The 22,006-nt window shown below is 39.6% G+C and overlaps 1 protein-coding gene and 1 long non-coding RNA gene across 3 annotated transcripts; both read left to right on the forward strand.

The window, feature by feature from the left end:
• The first annotated feature begins 673 nt into the window (after positions 1 to 673).
• Positions 674 to 7,623, forward strand: LOC132011632 (uncharacterized). 2 transcript variants are annotated; one of them, XR_009402415.1, is made up of 4 exons: positions 674 to 784; positions 1,828 to 1,930; positions 3,377 to 3,471; positions 7,466 to 7,623. It is a non-coding gene; the product is annotated as an uncharacterized LOC132011632 (long non-coding RNA). The 2 variants fall into 2 exon arrangements; XR_009402416.1 differs by having other exon boundaries at positions 3,377 to 3,462.
• An 11-nt stretch (positions 7,624 to 7,634) lies between these two features.
• ZNF660 (zinc finger protein 660) lies at positions 7,635 to 12,567 on the forward strand. The gene is made up of 2 exons (XM_059388306.1): positions 7,635 to 7,780; positions 7,928 to 12,567. Exons 1-2 carry the CDS (start codon positions 7,635 to 7,637, stop codon positions 8,628 to 8,630), a joined length of 849 nt encoding a protein of 282 aa, XP_059244289.1. The 3' UTR covers positions 8,631 to 12,567.
• The last annotated feature ends 9,439 nt before the right edge of the window (positions 12,568 to 22,006 follow it).

Here is a 22,006-nt window from a genome sequence, read left to right on the forward strand (position 1 = left end):
AGCTTTAGATATGTGTCAAGAAAAGAAAAAAGTAACATCATGTCACTCTTCGGTTCCATAACCCTCCAGTGTTATTACTGACACATCCAAAGCCCTTATGGTCTTTAAGGTGTGAAATGTGCCCTCCACCTCCTTCCTGATTCAAGGACTTTGCTCCTGATGTTCCCTCTATTAGGAACACTCTTCCTCCAGATGTATTTATTTATCATTGCATCCCCTGACCTGAAAGTACGCCTTACGAGTTCATTTTCTTCACTACCTCATCAGCAGTGTCTAAACGAGTGGCGTACTAGGCACCCCACAGTGCCATTTTATATGCTACCGGTAAATAGGAACTGATTCTGGCTTTGCGGCTGAAAGGCGCGGCACACGTGGAAGGGAAGACGACTTTGCTAGAGCAAGGAATGTGACTTCAGGGAGTCTCTCAGATGGAGAAAGGCAGCCTGTCCCCCAAGCTGATTGATTGCTCTTCCCGCCCTAACCAGGTCTCCTCCTCAGACTCCACCACTTCGAGAGTCCTCTGGAGTCAATTGGCTGAACTCTCTGAGCCCTTTCATCCTCCCAGCCAATGACAGGGCAAAAACTCTGCGGGAGGCGGGGCCAGGGTTCCCGCGATGCTGAGAGACTCCTGAGGGAATGCTCCCCCGCTCCAGGGCACAGAGATTCCGAAACCTCCAGATGCCTAGAAGGGCCCGGGGGTCAAGTTGAGAGTTAGTGGCGAGTCAGTGACGCAGTTCCGTCTCCGCTGTGTTCCGAGATGTGAGTCTGGCGCTTTCGACGAGAGGTATGCGGCAGCCTGGCGTTGGGGTTCGGTCAGTGTTCTGGGAGAGGGTGGGTGACACCGGCCGGGACCCAGGCCTCCTTCAGCTCAGCCCCTGCGGCGACGGGGAGGAGGTCTCTCAAGGGGTAGTCGAGGGCCTCTCCCTCCCCTCGTTCGGCTCTGTCCCGTTGTCTGGGGTCTCATCTCCCACACCGCGTAGCAGCTCGCTCTGATAGGGCTGACAGTGGTTATACAATTTTGCCGTCCCCGCCCCTAGCCAGCAGGCCGCCCTGGCAATAGCGGTCTAGAGTCCAGCCAGGCTGCACGGACTCCACAACCCCAATTTGAATCGAATACCAGTCCAGTCCCCGTTGTGTTCCCAGTGAGCAACCGAGTTTTGCAGGAGATTACTCGTTTATTCATTCAGTACTTACTGAGCACCTACCACTGACTGCTAGGTCCTGGGGGTGACAGTGTGTACAAAGCAAAGGTGTTTTCTGGTAGGCAATAAATGGAACAAGCTTGCAGGGCTAGAAGCCGAGTCTGGAAATCTGGAGAGGTTGAAAACACAAAACAGATTTTGAGGGCTAGTAATCCTAAGAACTAGGTAATCATTAAAAATAAACAAAGAAATAAGAAAACATTCACTTTTCATCCACCCTTTAGAGACTTAATTTTTCCTCTCTAAAGACACTTGACTCAAAGTTCCCTTCTCATCTCCCTGCTGCAAACTTTGGCTGGAAAGCAGGATTGCAGGTGGAATGCATTTTGCAGTTAGAGAAGGATATGGAGACTTAGATGTCAAACAGAACAGGTGAGAAGGAGCAGCTGTAGTTTGATGGAATGAGGATTACCTTTAGATACAGAAGATTTGCCTCTTACCAGCCATACTACCTTTGGCATGTCATTCAATCTCTGGGAGCTGCATTTCCCCATCTTCAGAATGGGAATGATCATCCTAGCTTTTCATAGTTCTATAGGAAAGGAAGTTACCCAGGGGTGGGATACTGCCCTGAGTGTCTGCTTGGAGTTGATCTCAAAGAACGCAATCTCTCTTCTGTTTACAGCGATAGGACACCCCCTTAGGAACTTCCTCACCAAACCCTAGGAAGAGATCAGGCAAGATTTTTGTGCTGGGCAGATTCTTCGGACTAAGGCTCTGCTGGCCAGGTGAGACCTATACTGTGAAATTAGTTATAATTTGACAGGAATCTTCTGACTAGAAGAAGAACCATGGCTGAAAGGGAGCATTTCTGTATGGCTATTTATTGAGGACAAGAGAACCAGAGGAGTAGGAGTGAGCCTTCTGGACCTTGAGGAGTACAGTTTAGGGATGAGAGGAAAGGTAATATAGTTGAACTCAAATCTTGGTGTTAGGAGACTTGAATTTGAGCTGCAGTTTTCTTCTAAGTTTGTTTCCCCATCACACTTCGATAGAAGACAGGGAGATCTGGGTGATTCCTTCCAGCTCTGACATTCTGAGAATCTCTGAGTATTTAGACTAAGTCAGCTGAGTATTGGAGCCCCTGGATGGCCCTGTTGAGACAGCATTGCCAGGACTCTATATATACCGTCAAGGTGTTCAGATAATATGAAGTACGAAAGGGATGAACAAGTGGAGAAGGGTTGGTGGTAGTCATGTGTGAAGGGTGCAGTTCTTATCACCCCTACACCCAGATAAAATCAGAACCTTGAACTTGTTTAAGATTTCAAATCACACAACATTTACTGAACCTTCTTTGCACTAGGTACTTTATGGAATTCCATCCATGAACACCATGGGCCTTGCTTTCAGGGGCTTAGAGCTTAATGTGTACTTGTGAGGAGAAGTGACAGAGACATACATCCAATTCTAGTATAAGGCAGCCCTAGTTTATATTACAGATTTGTTACTGTGTTCTTTTTAAGTACAGAAATTTCTCTATGGTCAGATGAATTAGAGGTGAAATTAAAAAAGCATGGAAGAAGGGGAATGAGTTGGGAGACAACTTTAGGAATGCAGGATGGGTGACCATTAGAGGGTCTGCCACTCTCTAGGTGTCCAATAAGTGTTTGCTGAATGAATGAACAAACAAATGGGAAATGAATGAACAAATGATAGGAAAAAGAATGATGAAATCCAGGAATTTCCAGGAAAGCATAAACTTGTATTAGAGTGGATACGGAGGATGACTGAAAGAAAGAAATTCAAGGTTATCAGATCCAGTTCTGAATATCAACAATGGTAATGTCACTAAGAAAGATGAAGATGTAGGAAAACGCTTTAGGTGAGAAGAAGAAGAATATGTCAGGAATGCAAATTTGAGAATAAGACAGTGGGTACAAAGGAAGTTATGCAAATCTGTTAGCTCACTGAGACAGATTTTGGTTAGAAGAGCAGGAAGGGAAAAAGAGAAATGCACAAGGATGTGCCATAAGGAAGCCCAAGGTGATTCTGGGGGAACTAAGAGGGAAGCAAGACTTATCAGATCATCTGCTTTTGTTATGACGTCAGGCTTTGCTTTATGTGCCTGAGATCAAGGAGTCCCCTGATAATTTTCTCCCAGTTCTTTTTAAATCTTTTTTTCTCATTTCAGTTTTTATATTTTATTCATCTGTCTGTCTGGAATTTTTCAGGTATTCCCTCTTATTCGTCACTGTATTGCAGCTAATCAGTAACCAAGGGCCATGTGACTGCTGCTCACAGAAACCCAAACAGGCAGGTAATGCTGGTGAGTTGAAGGAATACAACCTCCCAAGGTTTTCGGACACCTGGAGAGTGGCAGACCCTCTGATGGTCCCCCATCCTGCATTCCTAAAGTTTTCTTCTTAACTCATTTCCCTTCCTCCATTTTTTTTTTTTCACCTCTAATCTATTCTGGGCTAATCTTCCTAAATCTTTTTTTTTTTTTTTTTAAAGAAAACAAATTTAATTGAAGTATAGTCAATATACAATAGTATACCCTAAAGCGTTATTTTCCTAATTCCACTTTTAGGTATGATGATATGAAATCTATTGTCCAGATTGGAATATTTTCATAAGTTAAGGGGACCACTATTAATAATGATGCTGGAATGATGCTGGTAACTGTATTCTTGACAAGTGAAAGTGAGAGTGGAGAACAGCAGAGTAGAAAAAAGAATATAGAGTGGGGGAAGATAATGAGGATGGTTAATACTTGTTACCCATTGACCATTGAATTATACCCATATGTGCTCCATAATTTCAGTGTTCTGGCTCAATCACTTCATGCAACTTAATTCTTTCATCTGTTCATTCAAAAAATTTTCTTTTGGTGCCTACTGTGTACTTGGAACTGTGCTAGATTATGGGAAGACAAAGGTAAACAAAATGGACAAAATTCCCACCATCCTGAAGCTACGTGATAGTGTAATCACCCACTTATTTCTGAGTACGCTGGCCCTGTGCAAGCTTCCTTTTTTTTTTTTTTTTCCCCTTTTTTCTTTTTTTTAAATCTTCCCCTCCCTCACAAGATTGTTTTTGAGGAAACCATTCCTTCATGTTCTGGAACTCAGCCAAAGGTTTGCCTTCTTAAAACACCTTTCCCCAAGTATTCTGGGCCCCAGTAATTGCCCCCTTCCCTAATACCATTTACTTTTTGATTGGGTACTTTGTAAATCTTAATTTGGTCTCCTCATTTTTCATGATTAACCCCACTATAAGCTCCTTAAATGTAGGTTTGATACTTCATGCTTGTATTGGTATGCTCAGTTTGCTATAACAAACTTCCACAGACTGGGCAGTGTAAACAACAGAAATTCATTTTCTCACAGTTCTGGATCCTGTAAGTCCAAGATCAAGGTGACCACCTAATTCAGTTTCTGGCAAGAACTCTTCCTGCCTAATAGATGGCCACCTTCTTGTTCTTTGCTCATATGGCCTTCCTTAGTTTGTTTAGGGGAAAGGAGGCAGGAGTGGAAGCAAAAGTGAGGTCTCTCACGTCTTTTTATAAGGACACACTAATTTATCAGACCAAGCCCTTATGATCTCATTTAACCTTAATTACATCCTTAAAGGTCACATCTTTAAATATAGTCACATTGGGCGTTAGAGCTTCAATGTGTGTTTTGGTGGGGGAAAGGGGAAACATTCAGTATGTAACCATGCTTTATTTTATTTATTTATTTTTTTACATTCACTAATGGTCTTTATTGCTTTGTGACAGAGCCATGTAAATACCTGGCTATTAACAGTTTCCATAGACACCTTTTTCCTGAAAGCCATGAGACTTATCTTTTCTATAGCAGCTTTTAACAACAGAATAGTTACTATAGTAGTTAGCTGAGAAGATTTAGATCAGTCATGTCTAGATATGAGACATGCTGGGGCTGGCTTCAAGGTATTGTCTCATTCTGAATCTCTAAAATATTTTGTTCTAGTAATTATGTGGATCCTCTAAAGTCATATCCCAACTTTTTATAAGAAATACCATAAAAATAATTAAAATATAATACAAGTTAGCAAAAGATAATTTGCTAGCAACATGAGAGACCTCTGTAACAGTAAATACATAAACTTACCCACCTGTTCATCCATCTGTTCATTCATACCACAAATAATTATTTTCTACTTTTCTGTAATAATACTTTTTATTATTTTTATTATTTTACCTGCTAAATCCAAACAAGAAATGTGTACAGAGTAGAATGCTCAATAATTATGCTTTAAGACATGTATAAAGAAAAGAGTTTCAGAGAAGATTACAAATGGAAAAGAAAGAACCATCAACTGTCTCAGAAAACTCTGGAAATGGCTTAACTTACTGTTCCACTCTGCTCTGCAGGCCCCTGGCTTCTCACTGAGTTTCCACCTCTTTGATTAGGAGAGGTAGTATGAGTTGTGAGTATACTTCAGGATCTAGCAAGAATCCACCCCTCCCCACTGTTTTCTTTGCCTCCTGTTTATATTTTGAGCACAGATTCTTATATTTGTGTCCCTGTATAGCATCAATGGCACCTATATTCCTGAAATATGAACTGTAACCTCATTTGGAAGTTCTCTTCCTTTCTTGCTGGTCTTGAGCACTCACCCTTAGATATGCTCCTCCTCCAGAAATTGTGACTCAGCTTGTTGAAAAGCTGTGAGACAGTGGAAGCTGGTCAAACGTTTTTGAAAAGCAGTAGGCATCACTGCAAAACAATTTCATTCCCTCTGACCCAATAATTCCTTTGTGGAACTTTTATCCTAAGAATATATTTCAGTAGGAAGAAGACTTTGTGTAAAGTGATCATGATAGCATTATTGAAGTGGTTAAGTAGCAGGGAGCAACAAAAATGTTGAATGCTAGCAAAATTGTGGGTAAATTATAACGACTTCAATTGGTAGTGTATTATATAGTCATAAAATGGTCTTATGATTAAATAGCAATGTGGAAAATTACATATGGTAGGATGCAAAATTATATCTACTGTATACTTGCAACCATATATAATCTAAGTATGGACAAGTTTGAAGAGGAATATAGTAAAAGGAACATTAATTATGTGTTAGTATCATGGAGTCATTTTTCTGTTTTCTTTTATGACCCCAATCCCCTCCAGATTTGAGGTATGCTAGAGTTACCTATATATCCCCAAAGTAGAAATAATTAATTGTGGTATGAATGAACAGATGGATGAACAAGTGGATAAGTTTATATATTTACTGTTATAGAGGACTCTCATTTTGCTATATATATACATACATATATGACATATATTACATACCTATATTACCTATGTATTTTATGTCAAACTCACTGAGAAGTTCCTGCTCATTCCTGACATCGGTTTCATGTATTAGCATCTTTTGGTTGTTCTGTCTACTTTCACCCTTTTGTCAAAGTTAGATACTTTGTATCACGCAAAGTCTTATCAGAGCATGACCTTACCCTGCCATGTTTTAGCTAGCTCTGTTCCCCAACTCAGCGTTTCTCGTTTGCACAGTAGATTGGGTGATAGTTCATCAGAGGGATAGCTTGGTGAGAAGCAGACAGAATGAATGAGCATATGTAGCTGGATCCAGCTACAGAGTAGTCCCTAGAAAGTAGGTTATTGTATGATTAGGCTCCAATAGGCTCTGTTACTTGAAGAACAGTGTTACCCCTTACTAAGACAGGGCTTAAGAACAGAGATGTAAACGGGCCTCATACCTGGACATAGAGCAAAAGATGAAATCTTAGTCATACCCTAAGACAATTGCAGTTGCTGGTTTATGAAACAATTCTTGAGCATCTATTCTGTGCCAGCCATTATATCATTGGTATTAGGGGAATAGGTCAGCAAGAACTAAAAGCCAAACTGTTTTGGAGAGCTACTGAGCTAAGGATCTTTAAGTTAAGTTTTTCTAGGGACCAGATGAGGAGTTTGATGGCTCTAATCCTGGGAGTAGATGTGAGACAGGAGGAAACAGGGTGGATTTTATATTACTCATTGCTTACCCTGATGCTGGACTTTTTGGGTTCCCCTCTTGTCTTTCCATAAGCCTTTATTTACTTCGGCATCTGGGTCTACCCTCATTTTTTTTTTTTTCATCTTATTTTTGATCAGTTCCCCCTGTCTTTGAACATTTCCTCTTGTTTGTGAGACCCTGTGATGTATTACATCTTGTGGTCTTTGGATAGAGAATAAGTGAGACCCTGTGGTGTGAAATTCTGCTGTATACCACATCTTGTGATCTTTGGATAGAGAATAGGTGACAAGTGCAATTTCTGTTTCTTCTGTTAGATGGTGGAACTGAGGAGGTGTTGATCCCAAAATCACTCCTAAAAACGTGAGAATCTTACACTTTGAAGAGAAACACAGAGGTGTTTCCAGGGAAGTAAAAATTTAGAAAGCTCTTCTGAAGAGGAAGAGAAGATTCAACAGGCCATTGTGATGCTTCAAGCAAGAGAAAATGAGGAGAAAGACGAGAAGCTTCAGGCATAAGATAGTTAAAGACAATAAAACACTTACAGAAGTGAGTGAGCATGAATATGAAAAAGATGGTAGTGAGTGCTTGGATCCTGCAACGAATATGAGAATTCAGGCTGAAAAGAAACAGTATATATGTACTGAGTGTGGGAAAGCCTTTAGTCAGAGTGCAAATCTTACAGTACATGAGAGAATCCACACAGGAGAGAAACCCTATAAGTGTAAGGAATGTGGAAAAGCCTTCAGTCATAGCTCCAACCTTGTTGTTCATCGGAGAATCCACACTGGACTGAAGCCCTACACATGCAGTGAATGTGGGAAATCTTTCGGTGGTAAGTCTCACCTCATTCGGCACCAGGGAATCCATAGTGGGGAGAAAACTTATGAATGTAAGGAGTGTGGGAAAGCCTTTAGTCGGAGTTCAGGTCTTATTTCACATCATAGAGTTCACACTGGGGAGAAGCCCTACACTTGTATCGAGTGTGGGAAAGCCTTTAGCCGTAGTTCAAACCTTACTCAGCATCAAAGAATGCACAAAGGAAAAAAAGTTTACAAATGTAAGGAGTGTGGGAAAACATGTGTTTCTAATACAAAGATTATGGACCATCGGAGAATTCACACAGGGGAGAAGCCTTATGAGTGTGATGAGTGTGGAAAAGCTTTCATTTTAAGGAAGACCCTTAGTGAACATCAGAGACTTCACCGTAGAGAGAAACCTTACAAATGTAATGAATGTGGGAAAGCTTTTACTTCTAATCGAAACCTTGTTGATCATCAGAGAGTTCACACTGGAGAAAAACCTTATAAATGTAATGAATGTGGCAAAACCTTCAGGCAGACTTCTCAAGTTATTCTACATTTGAGAACGCACACTAAGGAAAAGCCCTTTAAATGTAGTGAGTGTGGGAAAGCCTATCGTTACAGCTCACAGCTTCTTCAACACCAGAGAAAACATAATGAGGAGAAAGAAACATCATAAATAACATATATTGTTGGTAGTAGGCCTAATTGCTACTTTTTGGAAAAACAATTTTTCATTATTCTTGACCTTAATTAAATTTCTATGACTCTATACAGGGAAAGTAACCAGAAGCAGACAAAGATGATCAGAGGGATATTCATACTGGCATCATATATAACTGAAGGAAGAGAACTAGATTTTCAGTAGCATAGGGTTTAAATGAATGGTGGTCTATCTACATGATGGTTTTATAGCCGTTATAAACATTTTTAAAGAATAATGCCATGAGGAAAATTATTTGTATAAAATGGAAGATAAAGAGAAAACAAATTTGATCCAAAATTTTTTTTGATGCAAATTTTTTAAAAACATGTACCTATAGGAGAAAAATTTGAATGAAATAATACCAAACCAAAACGTTAACAGTGATTATCGTTGGGTGGTAGGATTATAGGCGATTTCTATTTTCTTTATACTTTTCTATGCTTTTTAGATTTTCTACAAGAATATACTACTTTTATATTCAGGAAAGAAGTACAGTATTTTTTAAATACAATAATTTCATGTTCATTTTCACTCATCAGTGTTATGAAAGGCATGTAGAACATGGGCCCTAAACTCATGGGATTCCACCCTAATACTGGCACTTGGTAGTGGTGGAAGCATGAGCAAGTCACTTCCTTTAAGAGCCTGTTTCCTGTTTGTTAAATAATAAACATCAGTTGTTGGTCTTTTGCTGTTTTAAAATAAGCTGACATTTTTAAACTCTTAGGCTAAAAGAACAACAAAAATTTACCACATTCTCCTCTCCCACGGTTGTGAGATCTGCAGGTAATAGAGACTTCATATTTTCGATATATATTTACAAAACCAGAAAAAATAACCCCTTATGAAATTGAAACAATTGCAGGTACATAGTCTGTAAAGATGCACTCAGCATAATCTAAAACGAGGGGAAGACTCTGACTTCTCATCTATAATTTGGTATCTTAAATTTCGGACTTTGGGATCAGAGTATGTATTCTGATCCCAGATCTGCCACGCACTAGCTTGTCAATTATGGACAAGTCACTTAACTGCATTGAGCCTTAGACTTATCTGCAAAAGGGAATAACTACCTACTTCACAGGGTTGTGAGGATTTAATGAGATAATTCATGTATTATTTGATAAGACTGGCATATAATAAATGAAAATAGCTCAACTGTGGGACATCAGAGCAGTGTTTCTAAACTCTTAGGAAAAGTTTTACCTAAGGTAGCATTTAGGACATTTTTAGGTGTAATGAGCAAAATATCAAGAACTAGTAGCTAAAACCTTAAGAACATTGATTGTTTACTTATGGGGAAGTCTAGAGGTAAGCATTCCCAAATTTGGTTTGACAACTGAGCAGTTCATCAAACTTAGGTCTTCATTCCAAAATTTTCAGCATATTGGATTTCGTTTTTTGCAGTCTCCCGGTTGTAAGATGTTGGCCATAACTGGGAACTCTACTCTTCACAACTCTTTCAGATTCAGGAAGTGAGGAAAGGAGCTAAGGCTTTCTGATCTATTTGCCTTCTCCCTTATATCGTTGAGGAAATGTTTCTTGGGAGAAGGGAGGGATGCTGTGCAGTCAGTGCTACAGGTGCTCACTAGCTTCCTCTGCCTTTATGTCTGGGCCTTTGAGAAGGCCTTAACCGATTTTCAGCGTTTTAAACTCTGAGTCCTTAGCTCAAGATCCCACGGGGAACACTTAGAATCTGCCCATTCTTAAATGCAGTCACCTCTCTTTCTTCATATATAGTGAATTCTTAAGCCTAATGCCATTTGTCTTATGCACATGGTGTTTATTCTTATCCCATTCAATCTTTTAACATTTGTACAAGAAAATTGAGTCTCATTGAGGTTAGGTGACTCAGTAGTTAGTGCTTGGAGGCAGGATTTGAACTCAGATCTGAGTTTTAAGTCCATGCTTCCTTCATGATACCAAAGTGCCTCTGCCCACCATAGCAGTTCTGTATGTGAGTGGGAAATCAGTTGGGACTCTCCTGAGTAGACGCCTCAATGAAAGGTAATTGTATCTGGATAATCATTTGATCATGGTTTCATAAGGAAGATGCTGTCTTCTCTGAGTTCAATTTATGGCTTATCTCTGCACCTTGTAATTTAGTTTTAAGAATTATATATTTCTTCCTTGCTGTTATTGGAGACAAGCAGAAGGTTGTAAAGGGTATTGTGTGAAAAGGGTTTGGTTTTGTCCTATTTTGATAGGATAGTGGCTTATATTCAGTTTTGGGATGTTATAATCCCTCTTTGCATGGTTATTCAAAACAAGGTCTAGAGGTTAGTCCCTCTTTGTATAGTTACTCAAAACAAGGTTTGCTGCATTCAGGGATAGGACTGTTTGGTAGGCACTTCCCCAAGAGTGGTTGGACATGAGGGTAGGATAACCCACATGTGGCAGTGGGTTACATTACTGTAGTACTAAGTGTCCTTCCACCATTTTTCCCTTGTCTTGTGTCCTTTTAAAATTAAGGGAGGTGTTTGTAATTAGTATCCCATGCCTTTTGTCTCGCCAGCCATCCTCACCCGCTGATTACCTCTGTGGAAACTCCCCATGACTAATGTCTACTGGTGGCCAAAACTAAGAAAACAGGCAGTTGGCTTATTATATAACTATCAGAGTTTATTTTTTGAACATTTATTATCACCAAGCAGAGTTGTTGATATTTCCTATGTTGCCAAGCAGGTATTCTGAGATACTTTCCTATCACTGTCTCATAGCATCTGAGATTCTTTCAAATAGGCTTTCTTTTTCATCTTAAAGATTTTTGTGATCTTCAAGAGTAAATACCTTTGGAAGGATACTGTGTCATCTCAAACCCAGCAATCTGAATACAGATCTTCACATATCTTGCCCCAGGCAAGGTAAGATAATAAACCCTCACCCATTTTCTAGTCTGATACCTGTCTTGAGCTGCAAGAGTAAATGCTGTAAGTGGTCCCCATGCCCTTTCAGACGAATATTCTGCACTATAATTTGAACTGATTATCCACCTTCCTCCAGGGGTCTTTCAAAACCACCAGCTGTTAACTTCAGTCAGAGTTTAATTATGCAGTTCTTACCATACTTTTAGGCCTTTCAAGATGCACCCTGGATTCAGGGTCTCTTTGTGTTTTTTCCAGCATCCTATGCTAATGGAAACCTGGTTGTTCCTTAATAGCAGTGCTTCTTCTGCAGCACCTCATTTGTTAGTTTTTGTCTCCCTCAACCCATTTTCCTGTCTTTACTGCTATTTTTTCTCTATTCTCCATCAACCCAGCTCATCAAAAACCCAGCTCTTTTGAAATATACATCGCTGGATTACTGTGTATTACCCAGGACTGTTCTTGTTATCTGCTGGCTTCCTGTGCACTCACACTTACTCATTTATGTCTTTAGTACCCTGAATATTCTGGAGGAATATAAAGAGGTGATATTTTTAGCCATAGACATCCTGGTTATGTAGAATTGCTCTTGTGTAGAATAGAGATATATATGTCCTCCTTTTAGTTGAGATAATGTGAAATAAAATCTCATTTTATATAGCTTGATTAAAGAGAAATATGAAAGACAAAGAATTAAGCATAGAGAGAAGAATGTCTTCCTAGGTTTAGAGATACTTTTTATTGATGGTATGTACTGTATTAGTTGTTACTTGGAACTGAGAAGAAAATCAAAACCAAAAAGGGCTTTAAATTCCATAAGACTAAATTTGATTTCAGTTCTGTAACCTCAGTGACAGACTTCCTTTTTTAAATTTTTCCATTAAATATAAATAATTCCATTTAATATAAGTGAATAAAATAGTATGCTTGCATTGTTCGATTGTTTTCAGAAACTAGACTGTCTTTAATCACCTGATGTTATAAAGCTGTTTTTGCAGGACATAGTTATAGTATCTCCAATAAATCTGTTATTATTGTTAGAAATACCACTGAATTTTTTTTCTTGTTGCTTCCTTTGTTCAGAGTGGGAAGAAACACTTCAGTTTGCTTTTCTTTAGGCAGCTGTTTTTTGGAATGAGCTGATTTGGCTTATTTCTGATTTAAACACAACATGCAGCTTGTTATTTTCATACTTCTACATAAACAGGAGCTTTTTAGCCAATAGAAAGTGTCTTGTAATTTCCTTAAAGGACTTGTACAGCCTATTATTGTCCCAGCTCCTTTTTTTGGCCCCATCTGTGTTTCAAATCTTTACTATTATGTAGACCTTAGATGGCTATATAAAACCAGCCATGTTCCCTGATGTCTGTTTCTGCTCCAGAAAGTGGGTTTGTAAGTGGTATAAAGGAGACGGCAGACTCCTTTCTGGGCAACACAGACAATGACCTGACTAGTTCCCACTCTTCCCACTGACCGTTTAAATGCACATGGCACAATTTGACCACAGGGATTGTGTAGACATATAAAAGCTGTAACGTGTCTCTGAAACTAAGACCAGTGGACTCCAAATCTGGGAACCACAAGAGGTAACAGCACACATACAGATCAACTTCTGAGGCCCACCAAATCTGGACCAGGGTCTGGGAATCTATATAAAACAATGCTTTTGCAGTGGGAATTGAAGAAAATTTTTCATTGGGATCCTTGATTCTTTACATGACTACTGTGATAATTGTCCATTTTCCCCTCAGAAGAATCTATAAATTACAAAATTACTGAGATAAATACTGAAGTTTGTATAATCATGACAAATTAGCAACCAGTTTACAGAGTATGAAATAAAATGCTGTCACATTTGCAGTGTTTGTTTTATCACAAAACTGAGCAGAGATTCGTGCCTTTAAGAGGTATAATAAAACAGTATGGCAAACTAGATAATTAAAGCCCTGTGGCTACAAAATAACCTAGAAATTCTGGGTAAAATTTAAACATCCTTTTAAAGGGCTTTTGAGAAGATAAAATAAATGCACAGAGCCTAAAATAAAGAGGAGGTGGAAGCCAGCAAGATAAGTCACTGGTGATATCTTGGGTGCTGTGAGGTAGTTTGGTGATATTGGTCACCAAGGAACATAGATTTTATTCGCTGCAAGGGCAGGATTTGAATCTGTGAGCTTGTAAAGGTGGAGAATTTGAAGTGAGATTTCTGTAAGAAGCCCAGATGTTATAAGCTATATCCTCAGTGAAAGCATGCTTTAGAAAAAAATCAACCAGGAGCAAAGGAGCACATCAAGGAAGCTTGTGAGATTTGTCATGGGCTTTAAGTGGAAAATAAAAGTCTTGCTAATAATTAGTAGTCATGAGTCAATCCTCATGGTAATTTAGGGTTTAAATTTGAGAAACACTAAACCAATAAAGTAATACAAAAATAGATATGCACACTTGCAAGTATTCATGGAGTAGTTATTTAAAACTTCAACAAATTTTTAAAATACTGAATTATCTAATTGTTTTTAGGTTGAGCTTTTTAGGAAGTATGCATAGACAAAGGATAACATGCAGCAAATTTATTGGAGAGTGTTCTTGGGATAAACACCTATAGAGCAGGGAGAACACCAGATTAGTAGCAGGAGAAGTCATCTGAGTTGCTTCAAACTCGGTCAGACCAGTCTGCCTTTCAGAATTCTGTAGACCAGAGGTGAGGTCTGGGCTTTTATACCCCTTCCTCAACCAATTACTGAGTACAAGTTCCATCACACCACCTTAAAGGGAACCACAATCTTGGATTAGGTCGACTTCTTCAGCTGAGGATAGTTTCTGGAGAGGACTGACAGTTGAGGGCTTTCAGCCTGCCCCTCTAGTGGGTGGAAGGCAAGGGAACAATCCAGGGAAATCGAGACAGTGCAACAAAATGTCCTCTACACTGATCATAATGCAGTTAGAATAAAAATCAACTAAAAAAACCACATACATTTGGAAATTAAACACAACATTTCTAAATAATTCATGGGTTGAAGAAAACTTAATGAAGATGAGAAAATACTTAGACATGAATAAAACTGAAGAAGAGACTTCCTGTTCTGGCCATATTAGAATTAGAGGGACCAGAATTAGATCCCTGCCTCATACAAAAGTCCCAGACAAAATATATGAATCAAGGATTTTTAATACATTGATACCAGCAACAAAAAAACAAGGATCTGATAGAAATAAAGGAAGTGAGCCCTTATGTGTCCCAGTTTATTGCCTTGAGAAAGCCCCCTGGCAGTAGCATAGGGAGGAGGAACCAAGTGGAGTCTGGTGAAATTCTTGAGTTGAAGAGAGAGAGCTGAGAATCCAAGGAGACTGAGGCAGGAAGTGTTCACAAGGTAGAACTGGAGGAGAGAACTACACAGAGATTTCTGGGTATCTGTGAATGGTCCCCTCCTCCCCCAGGATATTCAGAGTACTGATGGGCACATTACATGAGGAAACATGTAAGGCCGGTTGAGAAAAACGTTCCAAAGGATTTGAGTGAACAGTTCCAGGCACAAAAGCAAGTCCAGGAATATCATCTTCCCACAAGTCAGGTCAAGACTGAAAAAATGTAATTCCTTTGTGCATTGGATAAAGTACTGAGAAGGGGCTTACCTTAGTAGTGGAGAACAGTAAGCCTAGAATAAATCTGGAGAAAACTGCTCGAAGGTACATCACAAATTGCTCAAAACCAGTCAAGAAGAGAGAATTATAAAAACAGCCAGAGGAAAAAACATGCATAGAGAAAGAAGATAGGCATAGCAACAGATTTCTCTTTGTACTCTGTACCAGCATGAAGACAATGAAACAGCACTAAAAGAAGAACCTGCCATCCTGGAATTCTAGAGCAGTCAATATATCATTCAAGCGCAAACCAAGACACATCTTCAGACATTAAAAAGCTAAAAGAGGGGTACCTGCATGGTTCAGTCAGTTAAGAGTCTGCCTTGGGTTCGGGTCATGATCCTGGAGTCCTGGGATCAAGCCCTGCATCTAGCTCCCTGCTCAGTGGGGAGTGTTTCTCCCTTTGCCCCTCACCCCACTTGTGTTTTTTTTTTTTTTTCTCTCTCTCTCTCTGTCTCTCAAATAAATAAATAAAATCTTAAAAAAAATAAAAGAGCTATAAGAATTCATCAGTAGCCAACCTTCACTACAAAAAATGTTAAAGTAAGTCCTTCAGTAAGAAGAAAAATGAAATGAGACGGAAATTATTTTTTCCCATCGTTTGTCTTGCATGTTTTTAAAAGTTTATTTAACTGGGGCGCCTGGGTGGCTCAGTGGGTTAAGCCGCTGCCTTTGGCTCGGGTCATGATCCCAGGGTCCTGGGATCGAGCCCCGCATCGGGCTCTCTGCTCAGCAGGGAGCCTGCTTCCTCCTCTCTCTCTGCCTGCCTCTCTGCCTGCTTGTGATCTCTGTCAAATAAATAAATAAAATCTTAAAAAAAAATAAAAAAAAATAAAAGTTTATTTAACTAATTTCCAGGTGGGGCTCAAACTCACCACCCTGAAATGAAGAGCTGCATACTTTTGCGCCAGCCAGATGCCCCTGTCTTAAAATTTGGGCTGTTGTGTTGGCTGTCCTGTGCATTATAGGACATTTAGTAGCACCCATGGCTTCTATCCACTGGACACTGGTGTTTCAAAAGTATCTCTAGGTGTTGCCGCCAGGTTAGAACCACTACTAAGCATATACCTGGTATACCACTGGTATACCACTGTATACCAGAAAAGTACTGGTATATAGAAAGTGATATAATGTCACTTGAAAGTAATAGAGATACATACTATAAATTGCAAAGCAATCATTAAAATAAAGTTATAGCTAATAACAAAAAGATAAAATTGTGTAGAATTATACATGAACAAATTAGCATATACAAAATTGGTGAAATCTCAATAAGCTCTGTAGATTGTACAATTCACTCTCCTGGTTGAATTGATATTGTGCTCTAGTTATGCAAGATGTGACCTTTGGGGGAAACTGGGTGAAAGATACACAGGAACTCACTGTACTTTTTTTTTAACTTCCAAAATTTTAGAGAAAATAAAACTGATAAACTTCCAGCAAGATTAATTAAGAGAAGACACAAAGTACCAATATCGAAAATGAAAGAGATATCAATTAGATGAGATCTTATGCCAATTAAAGACATAAATTATTGTGATGGTTAACTTTATATTGAACTTGACTGAGCTAAGAGGTACTAGATAGTGATACTTCTGGGTGTGTCAGGTTATTTCCAGAGTAGCATTTGAATTGGTAAACTCTGGGAGTTAGGAAGGGTTCTAACAATTTGGTTGACTGGCTGAAACATAAACCAAAAGATAAACCCCTACACCCCATGAATGGAACGGAAATTTTCAACCTTCTTTTCTTCAGTTTATAGAAAATAATTTAAAGGCTTAGAGAGATTGCAGTGTTTAGAGTGGATTTGTCATTTAAAATGTACTCACCCACCTTGAGTTTGTCCATAAGACCTACTGTCTCTCGGGTTCTTTAAAAGACATAAAATCACATAGAGTAATAATTCTAATAATACCACAAAAAACAGGGAAAGGAAATAAAACTGTGCAGGCAGTAGCTACACAGGAGTTTGTATCTCACTGGAAATTACTATAAATCTGAAGTACAATCTCATAACAAGATAAGTATTAAGAATAACCACTAAGTAATAATGTAAAAAATACAACCAAAAAATTGCTAAGGGAATTAACATGTTAGAATAGTGACTCAATGCAAATGAAAGAAGTAAAGGAAGACAAGGAAACAAGACAGATGTATGGAAAATAAAAGGAAAATGGCAAATATAAATCAAACTATACCAATAAGTACATTAAACTTTTTTTATTTCTTTTCAGCGTAACAGTATTCATTGTGTTTGCTCCACACCCAGTGCTCCATGCAATCCGTGCCCTCTCTGATACCCACTACCTGGTTCCCCCAACCTCCCACCCCCAGCCCCTTCAAAACCCTCAAATTGTTTTTCAGAGTCCATAGTCTCTCATGGTTCACCTCCCCTTCCAATTACCCTCAACTCCCTTCTCTCCATCTCCCCTGTCCTCCATGCTATTAGTTATCCTCCACAAATAAGTGAAACCATATGATAATTGACTCTCTATCCTTGAATTATTTCACTCAGCATAATCTCTTCCAGTCCCATCCATGTTGCTACAAAAGTTGGGTATTCGCCCTTTCTGATGGAGGCATAATACCCCATAGTGTATATGGACCACATCTTCCTTATCCATTCGTCCGTTGAAGGGCATCTTGGTTCTTTCCACAGTTTGGCGACCGTGGCCATTGCTGCTATAAACATCAACGGGGTACAGATAGCCCTTCTTTTCACCACATCTGTATCTTTGGGGTAAATACCCAGTAGTGCAATTGCAGGGTCATGGGGAAGCTCTATTTTTAATTTGAGGAATCTCCATACTGTTCTCCAAAGTGGCTGCACCAACTTGCATTCCCACCAACAGTGGAAGAGGGTTCCCCTTTCTCCACATCCTCTCCAACACATATTGTTTCCTGTCTTGCTAATTTTGGCCATTCTAACTGGTGTAAGGTGATATCTCAACGTGGTTTTAATTTGAATCTCCCTGATGGCTAGTGACACACTTTTTCATGTGTCTGATAGCCATTTGTATGTCTTCATTGGAGAACTGTCTGTTCATATCTTCTGCCCATTGTTTGATATGATTATCTGTTTTGTGTGTGTTGAGACATTAAACATTTTTTAGTTTAAATTCAGTTTGGTTAACATATACTATATTATTAGTTTCAAGGGTAGAATATAGTGATCCATCAGTTGCATATAACACCCAATGCTCATTAAATCAAATACTCTCCTTAGTGCCCCACAGCCAATTACCCAATCCCCCAACCCACCACCCCTCCAGCAATCCTGAGTTTGTTTCCTACAGGTAAGAACCTCTATGGTTTGCCTCCCTCTCTGTTTTCATCTTATTTTATTTTTCTTTCCCTTCCCCTGTGTTCATCTGTTTTGTTTCTTAAATTCCACATATGAATGCAACAATATGGTATTTGTCATTCTCTGACTGACTACTTTTGCTTAGCATAATACCCTTTAGTTCAATCCATATTGTTGCAAATGGCAATATTTCATTCTTTTTGATGACTAAGTTCCACTGTATATGTATATGTATACGTACATACACACACATGCACACTTCTTCTTTATCTGTTCATCTGTTGAAGGGCATCTGGGCTCTTTCCATATTTTGGTTATTGCGGACACCGCTGCTATAAACATTATGCTGCATGTACCCCTTCAAATCACTATTTTTGTATCCGTTGGCAAAATACCTAGAAACCACCATAATGACATTGAGAGAAGGAGGGTCAGATAGATGGTGAAGTAGGAGACCCTGTTTCAACCAGTCCCTTAAAGTGAGCTAATTACTACCAGAGCACTCTGAACAACCATGAAATCTGCCTGAGATAGAGGATTATACACTTCTGGATCTCTACAGGGTCAGAAGACACCAGTGGAGAGGTAAAGTGGAGTGGGAATGTTTGGACTGTTATTGGAGTATAAGCAGCAGGGGGAGGGAGCCACCAGAAGCCACCCCTTGGAAAGTAATACCCCAATAAGAGAGTGCCCTGCGACTGGGGACCAGCATTAACTTTGGAGTCTGGTTAAAAACATTCAAAAAGAGCAAATGATCTTAAGGGGCAACTGTTGGAATCAGGCGGTCATGGGCACATGTCTAAGCCCACAGTCTCAGGATGGTCACTGCTGGCAACCATCCATGCCAGAGAGAGTGCAGCAGAGCCCCTGGGGTTGTGCAGCTTGTGCCATGGCTTGGCTGGGCACACTCCTGCTCCTGCATGAGGGATTCTGGTGACGGCACCAGCTTGGGCTCCCTAGAACTTTCGCACACTGTGTGACTGGGGTCTGACCCACTCCATGCCCATGCCTGAGAAAACTCTGTGTGGGCGCTAGCCGATGGTCTCTAGGACCAGCCAAGCCATGATTCATGGTGCCAACCTGAGGTCTGTATCCCAGGCAGTGGTCCTGGCAAAGGCAGCCATCAGAAGCAGGCTTCCTGGACCAATATTGCTTGTGGTTTTAGTGGCACAGAGGTGCAGAGACAAGTGGGCACTTCAGGCGACCCCTGAGACAGTGGCTGGGGATGTGCTCTGCCTATGTAAGGTTGCACAGCTCAGCGGGAGTTTGCAGAGGGGGAGTTTGTGTGTTCTGGACCACCCAGAGGGGAGCTGACTGAGGCTTCTTTCTGAGACAAAGGTCTGGATGCAGTTTGCTTTCCACTTTCCACCGGAAGCCTCCAAAGGGAAAAAACCTCCAGAGAACAAAAGCCTGAAAAACCAGTTTCCACAGCACCACCCTCCCCCCTTGAGAGGCAGCAAGAGGACTCAATCCAAGCAAGAATAATTGATAAACAAGGAGCAGTCTTCTCCTCCAGAAAGACAGTGAAAAGAAGAAGAGAACCACCACCACAGGATCCCCATATAACTGTAAAACAAGGGAAAACAACATATTAAGCTCACGGTATTGCCCTAAAACCTGTATATTTCATAGGTACAACATTTATTTTTAATTTGTTCTCACTACTCTTTTTTTTAAATTTTTTAACCTACTTACTATTACAGCTAGAGGTTTAATACAATATATTCTATAATAACCTTTTAACTTGAACTTTTTTCATACATACACCTGTGTTTTTCTTTTTCTTTTCTTTTTTTTAAATACACATATAGATATGAGATTTAAGATAATCCTCTTTTCCTAATCAATACTACCCCTATATATGAGCCAATTTTTATCTCCTTTCATCTCTGTAAAGTTGAGTCCTTTAACAAAGATATCAAGATACACCAAGGAAGAATCAAATAACCTTCCTTGCCCACATCGAGGACTTAAAAGCACCCTCTCATCTTTTTCCTCTGTCAGGATTTCTGTGTATTTATTTTGTTCTGGTATTATATAAATCTTATCCATGGGGTTTGTTTTGGCTGGGTTCTTTTTTTTCCCCCTTGTCATTTACTTTTGTTTGTCTTTTTGTTTATCCGCTTCTGTTTGTATACCATATAAATCTCACCTTTGGGGCCCATTCTGGCTGGGTCTTCTCTTTTTTCCTGTATCTCTCTCTCTATCTCTTTTTTTCTTCTTTCTTTCATTTTGGTGGTGACTTCTGATTGCTCAGAAGTGTTTCAAGATGGACCTTGCCTGGATCATAGTTGGTATACTCAGCTGTACATCACTTAAACCAGCTCTTACCAAAATGACTAGGAGGAGGAACAACCAACAGAGGAAAAATTGAGACTGGGCTTTCTCCATCAGAGCTATTGGATATGGATGTAAACAGTAAGTCGGAAAGGGAATTCAATTAACAAATTGGTAACAAATTATCCAGGCAATGGCTAGGTTGGAGAAACCATTAAGTGATGACATGGAATCTCCAAGGGCAGAAGTGAAAGCCACCGATGAAGAAGATAAAAATGCTATCAATGATATCTAATCTAATCTAAATACCCTAACAGGTAAGGCAACTGAGGAAGAAGATAGAATTAGTGATCCAGAGGAAAAACTGATATAGGAAAAGAATCAGGAAGAGGCCTAGAACAAACAGTTTAGAAGCCATGAAAACAGAATTAAGGAAATAAATGACTCCAATAATGTTTCAATGTCAGAATTATTGGGATCCCAGATGGGATGGAGAAAGAAGACTAGAGGATATAGTTGAACAAGTTGTACATGAAAATTTTCCCAATCTGGGGAATGGAACAAGCATTTGTGTCCTAGAGGTATAAAGAAGACCCCCCAATATCAATGAATCTGGAAAAGACCTTGAGGCACTTGACTGTGAGTCTGACAAATCATGATTTTAAACAAAAGCTTTTGAGAGCAGCTGGGGGAAGAGATTCCTTAGGTACAGAGGAAAGCTTATCAGAATAATGTCAGAAATGTCCACAGAAGCCTGGAAAGCCAGAAAGGGCTGACAAGACATATTCAGGGCACTAAATGAGAATAAGAGGTAGCCAAGAATACTTTATCCAGCAAGATTGACATTCAAAATGGATGGAGAAATAAAGAGCTTCCAAGATTGGCAAGGTTTAAAAGAGTATGTGACCACCAAGCCAGCACTACAAGGAATATTAAAAGGGGTTCTATAAAAGAAGAAAGAACCCAAGAGTGACATAAAATAGAAAATTACAGGGACAATCTATAGAAACAGGAACTCCACAGAAAACACGATGTCAATAAAAATGTATCTTTTAATAATCACTCTCAATGTGAACAGCCTATATGCTCCCATAAAATGTCACAGGGCTGCAGATTGGATAAAATGACAGGACCCATCCATATGTTGTCTAAAAGAGACCCATTTGGAACCAAAGGATACATCCAGACTGAAAGTGAAGGGATGGAGAAGAATCTTTCATGCCATTGCACCTCAAAAGAAATCTGGGGCAATTATTCTTTTGTCAGAA

Source organism: Mustela nigripes, chromosome 2 (genome assembly GCF_022355385.1).
Source record: "Mustela nigripes isolate SB6536 chromosome 2, MUSNIG.SB6536, whole genome shotgun sequence".
Lineage (NCBI taxonomy): Eukaryota > Metazoa > Chordata > Mammalia > Carnivora > Mustelidae > Mustela > Mustela nigripes.